This window comes from Sminthopsis crassicaudata, chromosome 4 (assembly GCF_048593235.1).
Source record: "Sminthopsis crassicaudata isolate SCR6 chromosome 4, ASM4859323v1, whole genome shotgun sequence".
Taxonomy (NCBI): Eukaryota; Metazoa; Chordata; class Mammalia; order Dasyuromorphia; family Dasyuridae; genus Sminthopsis; species Sminthopsis crassicaudata.
Window position 1 is genome coordinate 48,958,829 of NC_133620.1, and position 18,292 is coordinate 48,977,120.

At 36.9% G+C, this 18,292-nt stretch overlaps 1 protein-coding gene across 2 annotated transcripts in view; it reads left to right on the top strand.

The window, feature by feature from the left end:
• Nucleotides 1–3,585: 3,585 nt before the first annotated feature.
• The window catches only part of ATF6 (activating transcription factor 6), a 180,041-nt gene continuing 165,334 nt past the window's right edge, over nt 3,586–18,292 (top strand). For both annotated transcript variants that reach the window (XM_074266443.1, XM_074266444.1), the window contains exons 1-4: nt 3,586–3,756; nt 14,279–14,355; nt 16,773–16,860; nt 17,892–17,998. In XM_074266443.1, coding sequence (XP_074122544.1) covers nt 3,699–3,756; nt 14,279–14,355; nt 16,773–16,860; nt 17,892–17,998 — 330 coding nt within the window. In that variant the 5' untranslated portion in view covers nt 3,586–3,698. The remainder of the gene's footprint in view (nt 3,757–14,278; nt 14,356–16,772; nt 16,861–17,891; nt 17,999–18,292) is intronic.

Genomic DNA, 18,292 nt, shown 5'->3' on the forward strand with positions numbered 1-18,292 from the left:
CCTTGCATGTCAATATATATTTTTATATTTTAAAATGAAGCCTTTTGGCTCATTTAAATAACATTTGGAAAAGGATTATGAGGAGATGGTTGAATAAGTCAGAAAACTTTAGGCTCTCCAAATTTCTTCTACCCATCAAAAAAAAAAAAAAAAAAAGATAAAACATCGTCTCAAAGTGAACACAGTGGCAGCATAAAAATTAGTGTAAATTAGTTGTCTTTCTAAGATAATTTGAGAAGAAAAGACCTTACTTCCAGGAGTGGAGGTTTCCTCTGAGTGAAGTGAGAACATCTTCAGGCAAACTGTGGAATCAATGAATAACAAGCACAGAGCAATTGGATAGGCAGTCAGCCTCAGCCTTAAGAACTTTCACCTCACATTACAGTTTTGGGGTCAGAAGGTTGAGTAAGAAAAGACAGAAGGACCTACCACTAAAGGGACACTGAGCATAGCTGTGTTGACCAGAAGCTTTCCAGAGTTATAGCTGCAGGAGAGAACCAATTAACATATGTGAGTGCAGAGTACTGGGATAGATTGTGTTATCTGTGGGCACTTGAGGGAAAGGAAGAGGACAATTTCAGGACAGAGGACAATTGAAGTTTACAGTCACAGAGAGATTACAGGAAGCAAAAGCATTTATGGGACATCATGACTAAGGGCCCTCATTGTTGCTTAGGAATGGAAAGGAGAGCTCAAAGTTGGGCCCAGGGGCAGAGTTCAAAAAATAACCGAAGGATCCAAGATTTGGGACACGATTCCCCATACCTTGAGGCTGGTACTTGATTATAACAATAAGCTGCTAAAATAAAATAAAAATGAATAAGCAAAGGAGAAGGAACCAAACCTTGTATAGCTACTATGGGGATAGAATAAGGGAGGAACATTTAGAAGGATGAATAGAGTAAGAACCAGGTAGGAGGGAGCATAAAGTAGAAACTCTTATAAAGATAGGTAGGTTAAGGTAGGGAGTAAGGAGGGAAAAAGAGGGATTCTTTAGAAGATGGGTAGATTAAGGAATAGGAGCACAAGGTAATGGGCAGAATTAAAGTAGAAAAATAAAGGGTGTATAGGGTAAATAGGGCAAACAGGTTAGCGAGGAAAATAGGATGGAGAGAAGTACATAAAAATTAATTATAACTTAGAACATAAATAGGATTAAAAATCTTAATTCAACAATAGGTAGCTTTTTGGAATCTAAAAATGAGAGAGACACACAGAGCTTAAAAAAAGAGGGCTGTAGAAGAATCGTAATTTCAGGAATGAGAGAATTCAGTAATAGAGTTAAAGTTAAAAGAGATTTAATTGAAAGAGAACTATACTATGTGTCATTCACATTAATATCTTTTTAGAACATTTAAAATAACTAGGCAGTATAAAATAGCTGAGAATATATCTGTCAAAACAGATATAGGAAGTATATGAACAAAAACATAAAATATTTTATACAAATAAAGTCAGATTTAAATTATAGGAGAAATATAAATTACTTATGAATAGGTAAAACCATTACAATAAAAAATGACAATTTTACTTTTTAATCTATTAATTAAATGACATTCCAATTACTAAAAATTATTTTACTGAGTTAGAAAAAAATAACAAAATTCACTTGGAAGAACAAAAGACAAGAATTTCCAAAAAACTAAGGAGAAATATTATATTATAAAGAAATACACTGTTGAAGTGCAAAGTGGCTAATTTTCATTTTTTAACTAAAAAATTTCTTGTGTAAATAAAACCAATGTAATCAGGATTAGAAGGAAAGCAAAAAAAATGGGAAAACCTCATAGGTAATAGGATATGATTGTAATGGAATATTACTGCATTATAAAAAAATGAAGAGTTGGTTGATTTAGAAAAACACAGAAAGCCTTAAACCTATGAAGAAAGATACTATCCATCTTCAGAGAAAGAACTGACAAATAGAAACGTGCATGTTTTTACATATATATATATATTTATATATATATATATATATAGTTGTGCATCTTTATAGAAATGTATGTAGATAGATAGATAGATAGATATATTTGCCTTTAATTAAAGCCTTGGTAGGAGGGAAGGAAAAAAGAAAAAAATAAAAATAAAAAGTACACAGTAGAGAACAAAAGAAAACCCAGAAGGAAGCACAGAAAGGTTGAGTAGTTTTGAAAACAATTTGTAGAATTTATTTCATAAATTTTCGTGAAATAGGAATTGTTTTTTTTATTGATTCCTAGCTTCTATATGTACATGGAATTTTTTTTTGATTTGTATTTGTTTAAAATGAATTTTTAAAAAATAAAAATTATTACCAGAAAAAACACATTTTTTGTTAAATTACTGCATACAAGGCCCAATACTCTGTGTGCTTTGAGGTGTGTTCACATGTTTTTCACTCTCTTTTTGTATTTATAACTGAAGGCAAGAATACTTTTTAAATTTTTAAAATTCCATATCAAATCATTATCAATCTTTAGAAAGATGATGACAGAGGGAGAAATATTAAAAATAGGTGATTTCCAGAATTCAGTACGGACTGCCATCATAAAAGTTGATTGCATAGGTTGTATTATGTAATGGGTTGTAATCATCTAGCCATGTGGAGCTTTGGGGAATTCTGAGAGCTGTTTACTTCTTTCTCCGTTCCTGCCCCCTAGATTCCTACTTGTCCTAGAGAGATTGGTTCTTTGCCGTCTGTTCTTCCACTTAGCGTTCGCTGAATAAATAGTCTTTAAAGTTTCAAAATGTATTTTTAAAAGACCCTATCTCATTTCTTGAATCAGTTTTTATTCAACTCGAGCGAGTATCGTTTTATTTAGGGTTTATTATTGGTATAAGTAGATCCTTCAAAAGCTTGTCGTTCTTGATTCTGGAAAGGAAACCAGGATATGTTTAAGGTGAACTTGATAAAGGAGTGATTGATTTTTGTTACTTTGGAAGCTATTTTTAGTGGGTGCATATCGAAGGGTTAGGGTTAAGCCTAAGGGAGAAAGTTCTCACAACGCTTTTGCTTTAACGTTCTCTTCTCTGCTGCAAAGATCGTGCAGAAAGATACAGTATCCAGTAAATTGACAGTGACAGTACTTGATACTGTACACGTTTTTCCGTGCGTGGGTGGATCAGTCTTTCCTACGGGGGAATAGCATCTCCTGAAATCCATTCTGTTCCTTAATCTGGGACTCCCAACCAAACAAGTCCACAGGGTTTTGATTCCCATAACGGGTACCTCTGCTTTGAGCGCCTGGGGAGACCCCGAAAGGCAACAGCCGATCCAGGGTTCCAGGAACTCGCGGTCGGATGGGGCAGGCGGCATGCTGGAGAAAGAAGAATACCGGGAGGGACTGAGAGGGTATGTCCCCTAGCTTGCAAAAAAAGCAAGTGGCAAGAAAAGGGCCAGCGGGAAGAGTGTCGCGTAGCTTTCTGCCTCGAGGGGACGCTGCAGCGGGAGGAATTCTTAGGGACCTGCGCTTGGGCCCCGCCCCCTCGCTCCGCCCTTAGTCCACCCCATGGTTCCCAGCCGGTGTTACTTGGCGTTGCGTTAGCGTTCGCGGTCGGACGACAAGCTAGTTTGTCCTCTTGCGGCCCCCGTCTCCGGCAGTGTTCACTGTTTTGTTGGTACCTCGCTGCTTCCCGGACATTAGTCACGGAGTTTCTGGGGAAGGAGACGTGTAGTTGGAGGAGGCGTGGGTCGGGGCGCCGCCGCCGCCGCGGGGGCCATGGAGCCACCGTTCAGCCCGAGCCGGTCTGTCTCTCAGAGCCTGGATGTAGACTGGGGTGAGTGGGGCCAGGCACCTCTGGGATCCGGAGGTTCGACCCTTCGCTCATGCGCCGTGACAGGTGTCAGAGGAGGCCGCAGCCAGGGAGGGGGAGGCCGGGCCCGGAGCCAGGCCTACCCTTTGACCCCGGGAACCCGGGGCTGCCGCACCCCTAGATGGGAGGACCCACCCGGAGAAAAGCTCCGGAGCGAAGGAAGCCCGGGCAAGCCCGTGTGAGGGGGCGGCCCCGAGCCCCCGGAGGCTCCTGCCGATGGGACCTGACCGGACGGGACGGAACTTGGTGGGGCCTCTGCCCGGGTGTGTGTGTGTGTGTGTGTGTGTAAGTATGTATGTGTGACCGAGTTTGTGTCTGCGTGGGGGAGTATGTGTATGAGTGTGTGTGTGAGCGTGTAAGTATGCGACAGTCTGAGCGTGTGTGAATGAGTTTGTAGGTGTTTGTGGGGGGGTTGTGAGTGTGAGCATGACTGTGACTGAGAGTGACTACGTGTGCATGTCTGAGTCTGTATGTGTGTGTATGTGACTGAGTATATGGATGTTTGAGTGTGAGTATGTGTGTGTGTGAGAGGACGTGTTCCTGAATGTGAATATGTGTATAAGTGTCTGTGAGATATATCTGTGTAAGAATGTAAGTATATCTGGGACAGTATGACCGGCAGTATGTGTACGTCTGAGGAAGTATATGTGTGTGTATTTGTGTGACTGTGGGTATGTGTATGTGACTCCAGTGAATATAGGTTGTGTGACTGTGTATGACTGTCAGTATGTGTGTATAAGTGAATGACTATATATCTGAGGAAGTGTATGTGTGTGTGACTGTATGACTGAATGTGTATGTCTGAGGAAGTATATGTGTGTGTATTTGTGTGATTGTGGGTATGTGTATGTGACTCCAGTGAATATAGGTTGTGTGACTGTATGACTGTCAGTATGTGTGTATAAGTGAATGACTGTGTATATCTGAGGAAGTAGATGTGTGTATGTGTGACTGTGTATGACTGTCAGTATGTGTGTATAAGTGAATGACTGTATATATCTGAGGAAGTGTATGTGTGTATGTGTATGACTGTCAGTATGTGTGTATAAGTGAATGACTATATCTGAGGAAGTATATGTGTGTGTGACTGTATGACTGAATGTGTATGTCTGAGGAAGTATATGTGTGTGTATTTGTGTGACTGTGAGTATGTGTATGTGACTCCAGTGAATATAGGTTGTGTGACTGTATGACTGTCAGTATGTGTGTATAAGTGAATGACTATATATCTGAGGAAGTAGATGTGTGTATGTGTGACTGTGTATGACTGTCAGTATGTGTGTATAAGTGAATGACTGTATATATCTGAGGAAGTGTATGTGTGTATGTGTATGACTGTCAGTATGTGTGTATAAGTGAATGACTATATCTGAGGAAGTATATGTGTGTGTGACTGTATGACTGAATGTGTATATCTGAGGAAGTATATGTGTGTATGTGTAACTGTGTATGACCATGAGTATGTGTATATCTGAGGAAGTAGATGTGTGTGTGTGTGTATGTGTGACTGTGTATGACTGTCAGTATATGTGTATAAATGAATGAGTGTGTATATCTGAGGAAGTAGATGTGTGTATGTGTGACTGTGTATGACTGTCAGTATATGTGTATAAGTGAATGACTTGTGTATATCTGAGGAAGTATATGTGTGTATGTGTGACTGTGTATGACCATGAGTATGTGTATATCTGAGGAAGTAGATGTGTGTGTGTGTATATGTGACTCTGTATGACTGTCAGTATATGTGTATGACTCCATTGTAAGTCAAGGTGTGTATGAAAGCATAAACATGTATGTGGGACTTGTATACATATGAGTATATATAAGTATGACTTGTGAGTATGTACAAGTGTGTAAGAATGGGAATATGTGTTTTAAATGTATATGTGTATTTGAGTATAGATGTGTGTGACAGTGACTGTGCTTGTATATGTGTGACTGTGTATGAGTATAAGTATGTGATGTATAACTATGTGTCTACCGTGAGTTTGTGAGTGTGAGTGTATGTAACACCTGGCACTGTGCCTAGATTGGTAGTGAAATTTTGAGTTTATTAAACCCTTTTATGTTTTTTTTTCCAAACTTGTCTAACTATATCTCCCCAGTCTTTCACCTGTTAAGTTGATTTTTTTGAATCTGACTTTACATTTTTATCTGTTAAGTTCATCTTATTCACATTAGCCTAACATTCTAGCCTCTCTTGATCTTTTAAAATGCTAACTCTATCATTCATTGTGTTAACTCTACTCTCCCTCCTAGCTTTGTGTCATTTGTGGATTTACTAAGCATACAGTTTTACCTTCATTTAAGTCATAGTAAATGGTGTTAAACAGAACAGGGCCACTTATTTCCACCTTTTCTAGAAGAATTGAGAATTTTTCTAAGACTCAAAGTAAAAAAAAAATTGTACTTCTTTCTCCTCTCTTTTATGAAAATTGGGATATTAGCTCTTTATTGCTATTCTTATTTTTATTTCACCTCAATTTCCTTCCATCTTCTGTTGTTCCTTTCCAGAAATTCCCCTTCCATCCATAGTAACAATTTTTTTTTTTAAAGAGAAAGAGGAACAGGAGGAAAAAAAGCCTTCTAACCTAACAACACACTGAATAACAAATTACATACAGTCTTCTCCAGACCTGTGGAATCTCATCTGATCTTTGTGATCTGATCTCTCAGAGATCATTGGCAGTAGCATAGCAGGCACATGATCTAGTTCTTTCAATACCCAAAGATGTAATAGTTCAGGTGGCTTGAATTCAATAATGAGAAACAGTGCTGTCATGATATTCTCACTTTATTTATTTTCAGTATCAATCCCTGGTTATTTGTAGCATTCCTTCCAGTGCAAACTTCTTTCTTAGAGGAAAGAACAGAAATGTTCCAAGAATTAAGCAGCATAGTCCTTTCTTAGGCCTCATTGTCATTACTTAAAGCGCCCCGATCAGGGATCTTTGTTTTTTGATCCTCATTTTTTTCCTTGATGTTGTTAAACCCTTCTTTTTGTTCTTAGATTTTTCTTTCTACCCTTCATTTCTTATGAGCTTCTGTGGTATTTTTAAATTCATTTTCTTTAATTTGTCCTTGCTTTCTTTTTTTTTTTAAATAGATATCTTTTAAAAATCTGAAATGAACCACATTGGTTCTTTTAGGAACTCCCTCTTTTCTTCCTCATTAGGATGGTTTCTTTTTGTGTCTTTAAAAGTATATTTGGAGTGCTATCCATTCCTTCTAAGTTTGACTTCCATCATAGAATTGTTTTTTTATGGGAGGCTACTTACCTTTCCTTTAAATTCTTGGAAATGTGCTCTCAAAAAATTTAAAATATATCAGATTATATCTACTTTTCTCTCCATTTTCTATCTCAAACTGAGAAATGGTTTTTTCCCTTGGAGTCCTCATCACTTCTCTCTCACTTTCCCTTATGCAAATTCTAGCCAAGTATTATCTGGTTACCTTCACCTTATATCTCTCAGCCACCATAAATCTCCACTTGTCAGTTTACTATTCTGATTCAAATCTTATCACCTCTTATTTGGATTATTTTAATAGCCTCTCAATTGGATTTTCTGCTTCAAGTCTCCTGTTTTATCCTAGCAGAATGATCATTTTAAAGGATAGGTGTGACCAAGTCACTTCCTTGCTCAGAAAACTCCAGGGGCTCTCTCTGAACCCTGTGATCAAATATAATCTCTTCTGTTTGCCATTTAAAGCTCTTCACAATCTGGCTAAAGCAGAAATTCTTAACCTGAAGCCTTTCAACTTGTTTAAAAAATGTTGTTAATGTGTTTCACTATAATTGGTTTCTTTGGTAGTCTTGTGTATTTTGTTTTATGCACTTAAAAGCATTTTCTCTGAGAAGGGATCCATGGGATTCACTTGGCCATCAAAGGACACAAAAGAAGATTGAGAACGCTCAGGCTGAAGCCAGTCTGTCCAGGATGTTTGCATATGACTCCTCTTCATGCCCTCTGAAGGTTCAGCCAGATTGGGGAACTCCCTGTACCTCATACCCCATTTAGCATCTCTCCTTTCTCTGCCCTAGTGTCTGGAATCCACTTCCCACTTCTGCCTCTTAAACTGTCTAGCTGCCTTCATAGCCAACTCATGTCACCACTTACCTGAGGCTTTTCCTGTTGCCCCTAGCTGTTTGTGTCCCCAAATTACTTTGTATGTATTATGTGAGGATCACAGCAAGGTATTCAGACCTCAAGACACTTTATGCTTCCTAACTGTGTGACATTGGGTAAGTCACTTAACCCAAGTTGGCTCAAAAAAAAAAAAAATTGCTTTAAGAATAAGATGTTTTGTATTTACTTTCTGTGTGCAAGTTTCCTCTTGCCCCAGATAATATCCTAGAGGTCAGGTGCCTGTGCCCGAATGTGTCTGGCATTGTCTGGTACAATGCCCAATAGATGCTGAAGCACATAGTGGGTGCTTCATAGATGTTTCTAGATTGATTCATTCTCCACAAGGTTCCGTCTCCTTTATATCCTAGCACAAGTTCCTCTCTGTGGTGACAATCAGATCCAGAAGAGTTTCTTTTTGTTAGTTCTTTCTTCAGGCCATACCCCTTAAGTGGCCACTGCCTCCTATCCATCCAGGTCCTGGCTTCTCTTCTGTGTCACTTGGAGATCTCTTGGGTTCAGTGGATTAAATTATCCTCTCTATGTTGATGATTATCACACTTGCTTATCCAGTTCTTACCTCTCATCTCCATTCTCACATCTACACCTGCCTATTGAACTTCTCACATTCATTGAACTCTCTTTTCCTCCAAGCCCCTCCTTCCTTACTTTCCTCTTCCCCTGGAGGATATCACCATCTTTCCAGTCACTCAGGTTCCAACCTGGGTGTTATCCTTTACTCCTTACTCTCTCTCACACTTAATACTCAATAAATATCTTGCCAAAATGATTGCTTCTATCTCTTTAACATCGCTCATAGATGTCCTTTTCTCTCCTTTATAACTGATGCTTTCTTGGTCCATGCTTTATCGCTTCCATGTCTGGACGATTGCAGTAGCCTTCTGGTTGTCCCTCTGCCTCAGGTTTCTGTGCTGTAGTCTATCCTCCCCCTGGCTATCAGATTAATCTTCCTAAAGCTCAGATCTGACCATGTTCCACTGCCTATCAACTCCAGTGGCTCCCTATCACTCCAGCTGTCTGGCCTTCAAAGCTCTTGTAATATATCTTCATCTTGCCTTTTCCAATCTTCCTACATGTGACTCCCCTCCACATATTTTGTAATTTACTAACACTAGACTCCTAGCCTGAGACTCTCCATCACTTGACTTTGGAATTTATCATTGACTGTCCCTTATGCCTGGAATACTTTCCCTCATCATCTCTGCCTCTTGCTTCTACAATTCTGCCTTCTTCAGGAAATTTTCCTGCTGTCTTAATGCCAGTGCTTTCTCTTTGTTTGTCTTATCCACTTTATCTTGCACTAATCCTGTTTGTGCATAGTTGTTTCCCTTGTCTCTCCTATTAGACATTGGGCTCCTGGAACGCAATGGTGGACTCTCTTTGCCTTTTTAAATATCTATTTATCCAGTGTCTAGTAAAGAGTAGGTGCTTACTACATGCCTGTTCACTAACTGAGCAAATTATTATTATCAGTTCAAGAGATTATTAGCTGCCTGGCTCTTGGTAGAAAAAAGTTCCAAGTATGTGCCCAGATAAATGAAGCCCTCAATCACTGCTATATCATGTTTTTTAGGCTGTGCTTGGGACCTATTTCCTAGATTCTTTGTGCAACTGCTCTGTGTGTGCTCCTATAACAATTTTGCTTTTTCTGTCTTCATTAGTAGTGAGCCAAATATTATCCACTGTTCTTCGCTTCCCTGGCTACTGGATTTTCTCACATAAGAATTTGGATACGGATAGGTGATAGGTCTGTAAACTGGACTTAAAAGTCACTAACTGGGGCAGCTAGGTGGTGCAGTGGATAGAGCACCAGCCCTGAATTCAGGAGGACCTGAGTTCAAAATCTGGTCTCAGACACTTAATGCTTCCTAGCTGTGTGACCCTGAGCAAGTCACTTAACCTCATTTGCCTCAGAGGAAAAAAAAAAAAAAAGTCACTAACACAGGTTCTGACATCATAATCATTATCATCATAACTAGTATTTATATAACATTTTAAGGTTTGCTAAGTTCTTTACAAATATTATTTCCTTTGAAAAGCACAACTCTGGGAGGTAGATGTTATTATCAAATTCATTTTACAGATGAGGAAACTGAGGAAGACAGAGGTTCATTGACTTGTCCAGGTTCACACAGTGAGTGAATGTCTGAGGTCACATTTGAAATGAGATCTTCATGACTTTTTGCATAATCAGCTGTGCCTTGAGCAACTTCAATTTATAAATATATAATATAGTCAATATAATAGAATATCAGGCATACTTAGCCTTTTAGTGCTTGAGATTAGAAGACTCCTGGTCCAGGGATTAGGGGAATGTGCAGTAAAATAAATAAAAATACAATTCAGCCTAGGATCATATTAATATATTGTTCTTGATTTTGGCATTCCTGCTTCAGGCAGCTCTTTAAGACTCTAAAGTGCATTGATACAGGTAATCTCTCAAACAGGAGTTCCCATATGATGATAAGATGTTAATATATAATAATACTAGCACTACATCCTATTAGCCACAAATAGACAGGTTTTACCTGTTCTGTTTGTTTTAAATAAATTTTACTTTTCCAGTCAAATTCCAATTCTGGGTTTTAGTCCATCAAGTCTCAAAGATAGCTTTGATTTATATGATTATATTTGCCTCCTTTCATTAAGACAAGGATGGGGATAATTTTTTCTGCCAAGGGCCATTTAGATATTTATAATGCATGTGCAGGCCATACAGAATTATCAATTTATACAACTCAAGCAGTGGGAGGTTGTCATACCTAACTATGCCTAATGGCATTTGCTTGCCATTGCCTTAACAAATGATGTTGAGAATCTTATGGCTCCATAGGACATTCTACACCCTTGTATTAGGAAATCTATTTCCGTAAGCTTTTTAAAAAACCTATTATTTGTTAATTTGCATATGCAGCTAGGTCCTGATTAGTGTGAATAATGAATCCAATGAAGATGTTGCATTATTTAGTTCACCTATTTCAACTGGGCTAATGACCATATTTTATGTAATTATGATTTTGAATAATGTGAATTTGACCATATATAGCCATTTCACAGGAGTTATTATTTCTACTAATTGGGACCTACATGTAGATATTTGAAGCAATGATTTTTGTTATCAGTTTTTTTCTTAGATTTTGTCTCTATGTACTTCTGGATGTTTCTGCTACAGACTTTTTTTTTTTTTTTGGTCTCATGGACCCCTTTGGCATAGGATTACAATGGAAACCAATGATCATAATAAAAGAAAAAAAAGTTAACATAATTCAAGATTAAAAACTCCTACCTACTACTATTCTTTTCTTTTTCTGTATATTTTTGTTGCTCATTATGGTATCATATTTAGTGCATGTGCATAAGTAATTTTCCTCCCCACTCTTTTTCAGAAGCTCTCTGTCTCTAGGGAAATATTTCACTTAGTTTTTTTAAGCCTTACTTTCCTTATGTATTGTAATGCCCGGGCTAGCTTTTTCGAGGACTCTCTGGAGTCTGGAGTCTGAGATTGATCTTGAGCATTACATTTTGGCACCTCACATTGGGCACCAAAGTGTAATGTCCAGGCTAGCTTTCTGGAGAATCTTGGGACCAGCTTTGGTCTTAGTGGAGGAGTGCAGGAGGCAGGAGAGTCACCAGGAGGATGGTCATAGATGAAATGTCTCTATTTCCAGTGCTGTCAGCCCTTAAATACTTCAGTATGATTACATCATTATAGCACACTAAGTATGTTTGTACTAGAGAACCATTACATTACCATACTAAGTACTAAGTATATGTGAACTAGAGAACCATCATCTCATTAATCACATTGAGTTAATACTCTGCTGTAAATATCTTTGCTTCAAGTATATTTTTCTCAGACTTCCCCAATATCTGAGGTCCTCTACAATGTATAAAATAGAGATGAAAATAACTATAGTAACTGTTGCCAATTGTTATTTTGAAGACTAAATGAAATATACTTTAAATGTTTTGCAGACTTGAAAGACTCATAGAAATGTCAGATACAGAATTAACTAATGCCATGCCCTAATGATAATAAAGTACTTTATTAAAGCAAAGCATTCTTTGTAGCTCTTCCCTATCTCTGCTCTGGCATTGCATCCAAATTTAATGTACCCATTTTTCATTGTTTTATAGATTTCCTTTTCCAGACTGATGAACATCTTAATTTTCTTTCATGAACTTATGTTAACTTTCTTTAAATGCTAAATTCAGCAGGACAAATTAAATGAAGTAGGATAATTACCTAGCATTACAACTCCTTAATGGTATAATTTGTTTTAGTGATACTCTCTCAGAGTGCCCCAACAGTATTTGGCACATAGAGGTGATCAATAAATATATTTAAGTTGATCTCAGTGATTTGGAAGTTCTCTTCAATGATGCAGGTCATCTCTGCTTTTCTATCCTTTTTGACTTATGTCTGTTTTTTCTCATAAATTTGTCAGAGAGTATCCACCCAGTGTGCTTGTTTTTTCCTGAAATTAGTAGTTTCTAGTGGAGCACTTTAAATGTTCACCTTGTGTGACCAGCCCTTTCCTGCCATTCCTATCATATCTTTCTTTGATAATATTTTTTACAAATATTATTCTTTAAAGTTTTTTATTGGTTATATATTGCATCTTCTTTACACCCACCTTGTACCTTTCCTTTACCTTTTGGGTGATACTCATTTTTAATTCTTTGGAGATTTTTGTATGTGATGTTTTGTAGTCATATAACAATGCCAAAAGAAGGTTGTTACTAAAAAGAGGAGTCTTTGTTTCCATGGGAATTTTGGGATCATTAGAGGAATTTTGCTTTCCTTCTCTGGGTCTACCCTGAACCAAATTTGTTTATCTATATTGTGTCCTCCTCCCTCCAAATCTCCCACCTCCCAGAGTCCCCCTGCCTCTCCAAATCCAAACAAGCTTTTTGTGATAATGTGGGTAATAGTCATTCTTTAACTATTTGATTTGAAATTGTTTTTCCAGGTTTTTCGTATATTATTTTTCTTTAAATACCTTGAATATCAGTCTCCCAGTGCTTTGACAGTTGCATCTCCTCTAGTACACATCTCTGTGCATACTTTTTCATCCTTGTTCTCATCATTGGCATTTCAATCTTGCTTATGAGCATATCTAAAATTGTGATGATTGGGTTTTAATATAGGAGTTCCATTGTCCTTGACGGAAAATATGTAGTTATAGTAATCTTTATAGTTGTTTTTCACTTTTATTGTTATGCTCTGATTTTTATCCTTAAATCCCTTTGAGATAATTTTGTTTAACTGAATCTTTTGCTAAATTTTTCTGTAGACTTGTTTTATCCTCTACCACTTCTCTGCTTTATGAGACAATACTGCCTGTCACAATTGACATTATTGCTTATCATTCTTTGTTATTTTCAGTCTCTCTCTCTCTCTGTCTCTCTTTTTTTAAATAAACAAGTGTTTGTCGAATTGTATAAACCAGGTTTTTTGCCTTTGGCTAGCCACCATCTCATTTTGCTTGGCAAGCCAAAAGTGTTTACTAACTAATGTATTTTCTGGCTCTTTTGGCCTTTTTGTTGTTGAGATAGATTTTCATTGGTTAAAAACAGTGCCATTTTGGGGTTTATTTCACATTTTCATTATTAATTGCTTATTTAAACAGTTTAGAGTTGAGTTATTTTAGTTGTACTTTTCTTATTCTTGCTTTTTATTAATTTTACTCATTGCCTTGACAAATCTGTAGTATGATTATACACAGACAATTGGTTCAAGGATAATTACTATGTCAATAATGAGTCTATTCCTGTTTATTCACTTTATTAAATATTAAGGATACAAAAATGGAACAGTCTCTGCCCATAGGAAACAACATTTTAATAAGGGAAATAACATGTAGAAAGAGTATGTAGAAGATTCGGTGCAAAGTAGTTAATCTGCAAGGCTTCCTGAACAAGGTGGTGCTTGAAATGAGTCTTGACTGAAGAAGTGAAGCTCTAACTTGACAATTTACAGAAGGGCTTGGTAGCCTCCTTTTTAAAAGGGTCACATGTATATTAGTTGTTAACAGTGATTATAAGTGCTTTTAGAATCCCATGGACCTCGTAACTACCTTCAAGTTTTCCTTCCCTCAGATTTTGACCTTAGTCCCTTGGGGAATTATTTTCTCTATTTATAATGAGAAAAACTGAGAAAATGAGGTTCTATAACTTACCTGATTAGTTTGGAAAAGTGTGAATTCTAAGTTAAAGATGTTAGAGTATGATAATAACTGATATTTGGAGTAGCACAATTGGCATAATGAAGTCACAACTTTTTTTTCCCCCTCAGATCACTGGATCAAATAATCTTTTCCTTTTCCCTCTATTCATAGATTCAACCCTTTTTGCTGAACTTGGGGATTTAATGGATACAGACGAGTTGCAGCTGGACATAGAGAATGAAACTTATGTAAGTGTTTGGTAGAGGAGAAATATGTTATTCAAAATGACATTGGAACCTTATCTTAATTATTCAGAGATTTCAGGATAGCAGATTTAAATTTTTAGGCTAATTTTCAATTCATGAGTATCATGAGAGGAATGCTAGATTTGAAGTCAGGGAAACAAGTTCAAATCCCTGTTCTGCTGTTATCTGTGTATCCTTTGGTTACTCATCTAAGGTCTCTTGGCATTAGCTTCTTCATCTATAAAATAAAAGTGGATTTTATTTCTAATTTCTAAAAACTATTAATTTAGGCTGTTAGAATCAGTTTGTCATTTAAAAATAAAAAACAGACTCAGTCATGAGTTTGTTAAATGTGGTATGATATAGGGTGTCAAACATTGATCTGGGCCAGATGAAAATGCACCATGAACCCCCTGGGAATCCGTATATGTGGTTAGTAGCCCATACTACTGGAGTTTGACATGCTTTGGATAGTAGAAAGAATGAGTCCTAGAATTAGAAGACCTGGATTCGTCAAGTTATACCACTAAATTGCTTTTCAGTTGTCTGCTGCTGAAAGTAAGTTTACTTTCACATTATCTGTTTAATAGTGTTCAGTAATAATTATATGTGTAAGGAAGGATTTTCTTCTCTCATCATGAAAATACTTTCTATCATACTGTTACTATTTCTTCCTTTTTTTGTTGTTTGTTCTTCATTTTTGAGGAGGGCCAATGGCATTAACAGGAGTAATGTGTCTTGACTTTGGTGTGAATTGGTTTTATGTGAGGTAGAATTTCACAAAATCATCAGCCTCACTCTCTCTTCCTGAGTGATCAAAGTCCAGTGACAAGACAAAAGTCAACACAACTGGTGATGGCCCAGGATGCAGTGATGACCTTGGCATCTTTGATATCTGACCAGGCTCTAAGCACTCCAGCGCTTGCCTCAGCCATCTTCATGACCATTGGAACAAATTGTCCTATCTGCCCATTCTGCAGAGCGAAGTCTTCACAAGTGGGGTAGACATTCCCCCAATTCACAGACAAGTTTGAAACACAAGTTATCCTCAGCCTGGTTTAGATGGTTTATCTGAGTGTGGCTGCTGTGCATGCTATGACTTTAGGAGGCACAGGTGAGAATTAGTTAAATCAGGTGGCCCCTAAAGGTGGATGAGCCCTCTGAAAAGGACTGTGAACTTGTGACCTCTGTTCAAAAACTTTCAAGTGACTTCCTTTTACTTCTAGGAAAGCAATTCTTAGCCTGAGGTCCATGAATTTGCTTGTAAAAGTATTTTGATAACTACATTTTTGTATATTGGTTTGCTTACATCCCATGTATTTTATTAATTTAAGAACATTATTTTGAGGAGGAGGTCCTTAGACTTTACACTACATTGTCAGATCCATGATATAAAAAAATTTAAGAAATGCTGCTCTGGTTAAAATAAAAACTCCTGAGATTGTACTTTAAGGCTTTACAGGTTAGCTTCAAAATATCTTTTCAGCGTTTTCTCACATTACTTCTTTTAATACATTCTATAATTCTATTCAAATTAAACTTCCTTCATTTTGCTTCAGTTAATTTACAAAAGCCATCATCCTGGAATGCACTGATTTCTTGCCTCTACCTGTTAGAATTCTTATTTTCCTTCAGTCAGCATTACCCCTAACCTCTAACCCAGCTCGAGAGATGAGCTAAACCAGATTGAGGGTAACTGACAGATCTCAGACCTGTCTGTGAATTAGGGAGATGTCTACCCCAAGCATGTTAAGACTTTCTTTGGCTGAATGGGCAGATGAAAATAATTTGTTCCACTGGCTATCAAGGGAGCACTTAGAGCTTGATGAGGCATTGAAGATCGAAAGGTCATCCACTGTGTCTTACTCCATCATCACCACCAGTCTTCTCACCTTTTTTGTCCTGCCACTGGACTTGGATGACTCTGACAACTTTGTAAAATTCTGCCTCACTTAAAACCATTTCACAGGCAAGTCAAGACATAGGTCCATAATGTCATTGGTCCTTCTTTGAACACAATGGAGGAATAATAAGATGTCATATTCTCTCTTAAGCCTTCTGGGTTGTTAATCCTCCCTTCAAAAATCAACTTGTATTTACTTATTGGTGTATCCAGATAAGTAGGAATTGAAGAAATGAAATAAGGCAAAGAAGGTTAGGTTTTCACTCAATGAAATTTGTCAACTTTGTGGATTCATTGTTAGGTGATAATTAAATGCATAGCCTTGATCTCATTAACATCATGCTCTAGATCTTATAAGTGCTGTTGCAAGATGTGATTAGATCATTTAAGAAACCCCTTACTCTGTTTGGGCAATATAAATTTTATATGATTTTTGGCATGTTATTTCTGATGCTTTGTTGGGCAATGATTTGTATTTTACTTTTCTTAGTTTCTTTTGCTGATTTGTAACCCACAGGAAAACAATTTCTATAATCTTGGCTTTGATTTGGATTTGATGCCTTGGGACTCAGACCCATGGGGGATTTCCAACCAATCTTGTACAGGTAATGATTTGCCACATGTTATTTGTAATGAGCTGTATAAACAAGATTAACTTGTGGGTTATTCCATGGTACAACAATTCAATTTTTCTGGTTGTGAATTCTGGTGGTGGGTTTAAGGAAATAGTGTATTCTATTCTACCTGTTCTGACTTAACACTCCCCCCAAAAAAAAGAAAAGAAAAGAAGAACATTTCTTCAGGATTAATAAGAAGATTGTCATAACTCTCAAATATCACAAATCCATTTAAAATTCATGCCAGGATAAAAATATGCTGTCACAAAGAGAAGTAGATGCCTTGTGTTGATCTAAACCACATTTGAAGGATTGTTGCCAAAGAGGACAGGACTTTAAAAAAAAAATCTGATTAAATATGGCTTTACAATTATTTATTTGAACATTTACAAGATTAAAAAATATATACAGATGTTTTTTACCCCAAACCTTTCAGGTTGTCAAATTTGCAGGTTTTCTGTTCCAGAAATAATTTTGCTTTTCATTGTAATACTGGACTTTGAATCCTTGATCATGTTTTTTATTTTATTTCCTTTTTATTCTCTTCTACCCATCCTTGATCATATTGGTAATAGATCCTTAGAACTAAAGTGGTTATTTATTCTCTTGTTTTAAAAAATCCAGTGCTGTTCTCCAAATTTTTTTCCCTTTATTTTTGCTAATGAAAGATTTTACATTGGTGCTCAAGTTAACTGACCTAAAAAACTGCATTTTGAATAGAAGGTGGAAATTACTGGTTTAGATTAGCTTCTGCTTAGTTTAACAACATTTTTGAAATGCTCATATCTAAGGTATTACAATGATAAATACATATGTCTTAATTATGGATTTACCCAAGAAAGAAAAAAAAAAAAAAAAGATCAAAATTGGGCATTAAACGTACATTTGGGAGTTGAACTTTCTAAACACAGTGTTTAAGTTCCTTATATGTAAGTATAAAATTCATTTTTACTCTTCTTCATTTTCTTCTATAAGTTATAGTGTCCAGGTAGAAAAATCTCCTGCCCCATGTTTTACAGATAAATATATCAAGGAAGAGCCTCAGCCACTTTCTCCAGATTCCTCAAACTGTTCAGTCTCTTCCCCTCAATCAGTGGATTCTTATTCTTCAACCCAGCATGTTCCTGTAAGTAACTGGTTGGTCCTTTGCATTGACTTGTTTGTAAAAAATATGAAAAAATAACACTTTAAAACCTTGCTAATCCAGACATCTTCAGTGAGTCTCATCTGATTTGAAATAGCAAGTATTTATTCAACACCTATTTTTCAGGGACTGTGATAGGTACACAAAGTAAAAATGAAACAGTTTCTGTCCTCAAGGAGCTTACTTTCTATAGGGAAAGACAACTTGTACAGATAGAAGTAATAATATTCATAATAAATACAGTGAATAGTTTTGGAAAAAGTAGTGGCTGGGGGC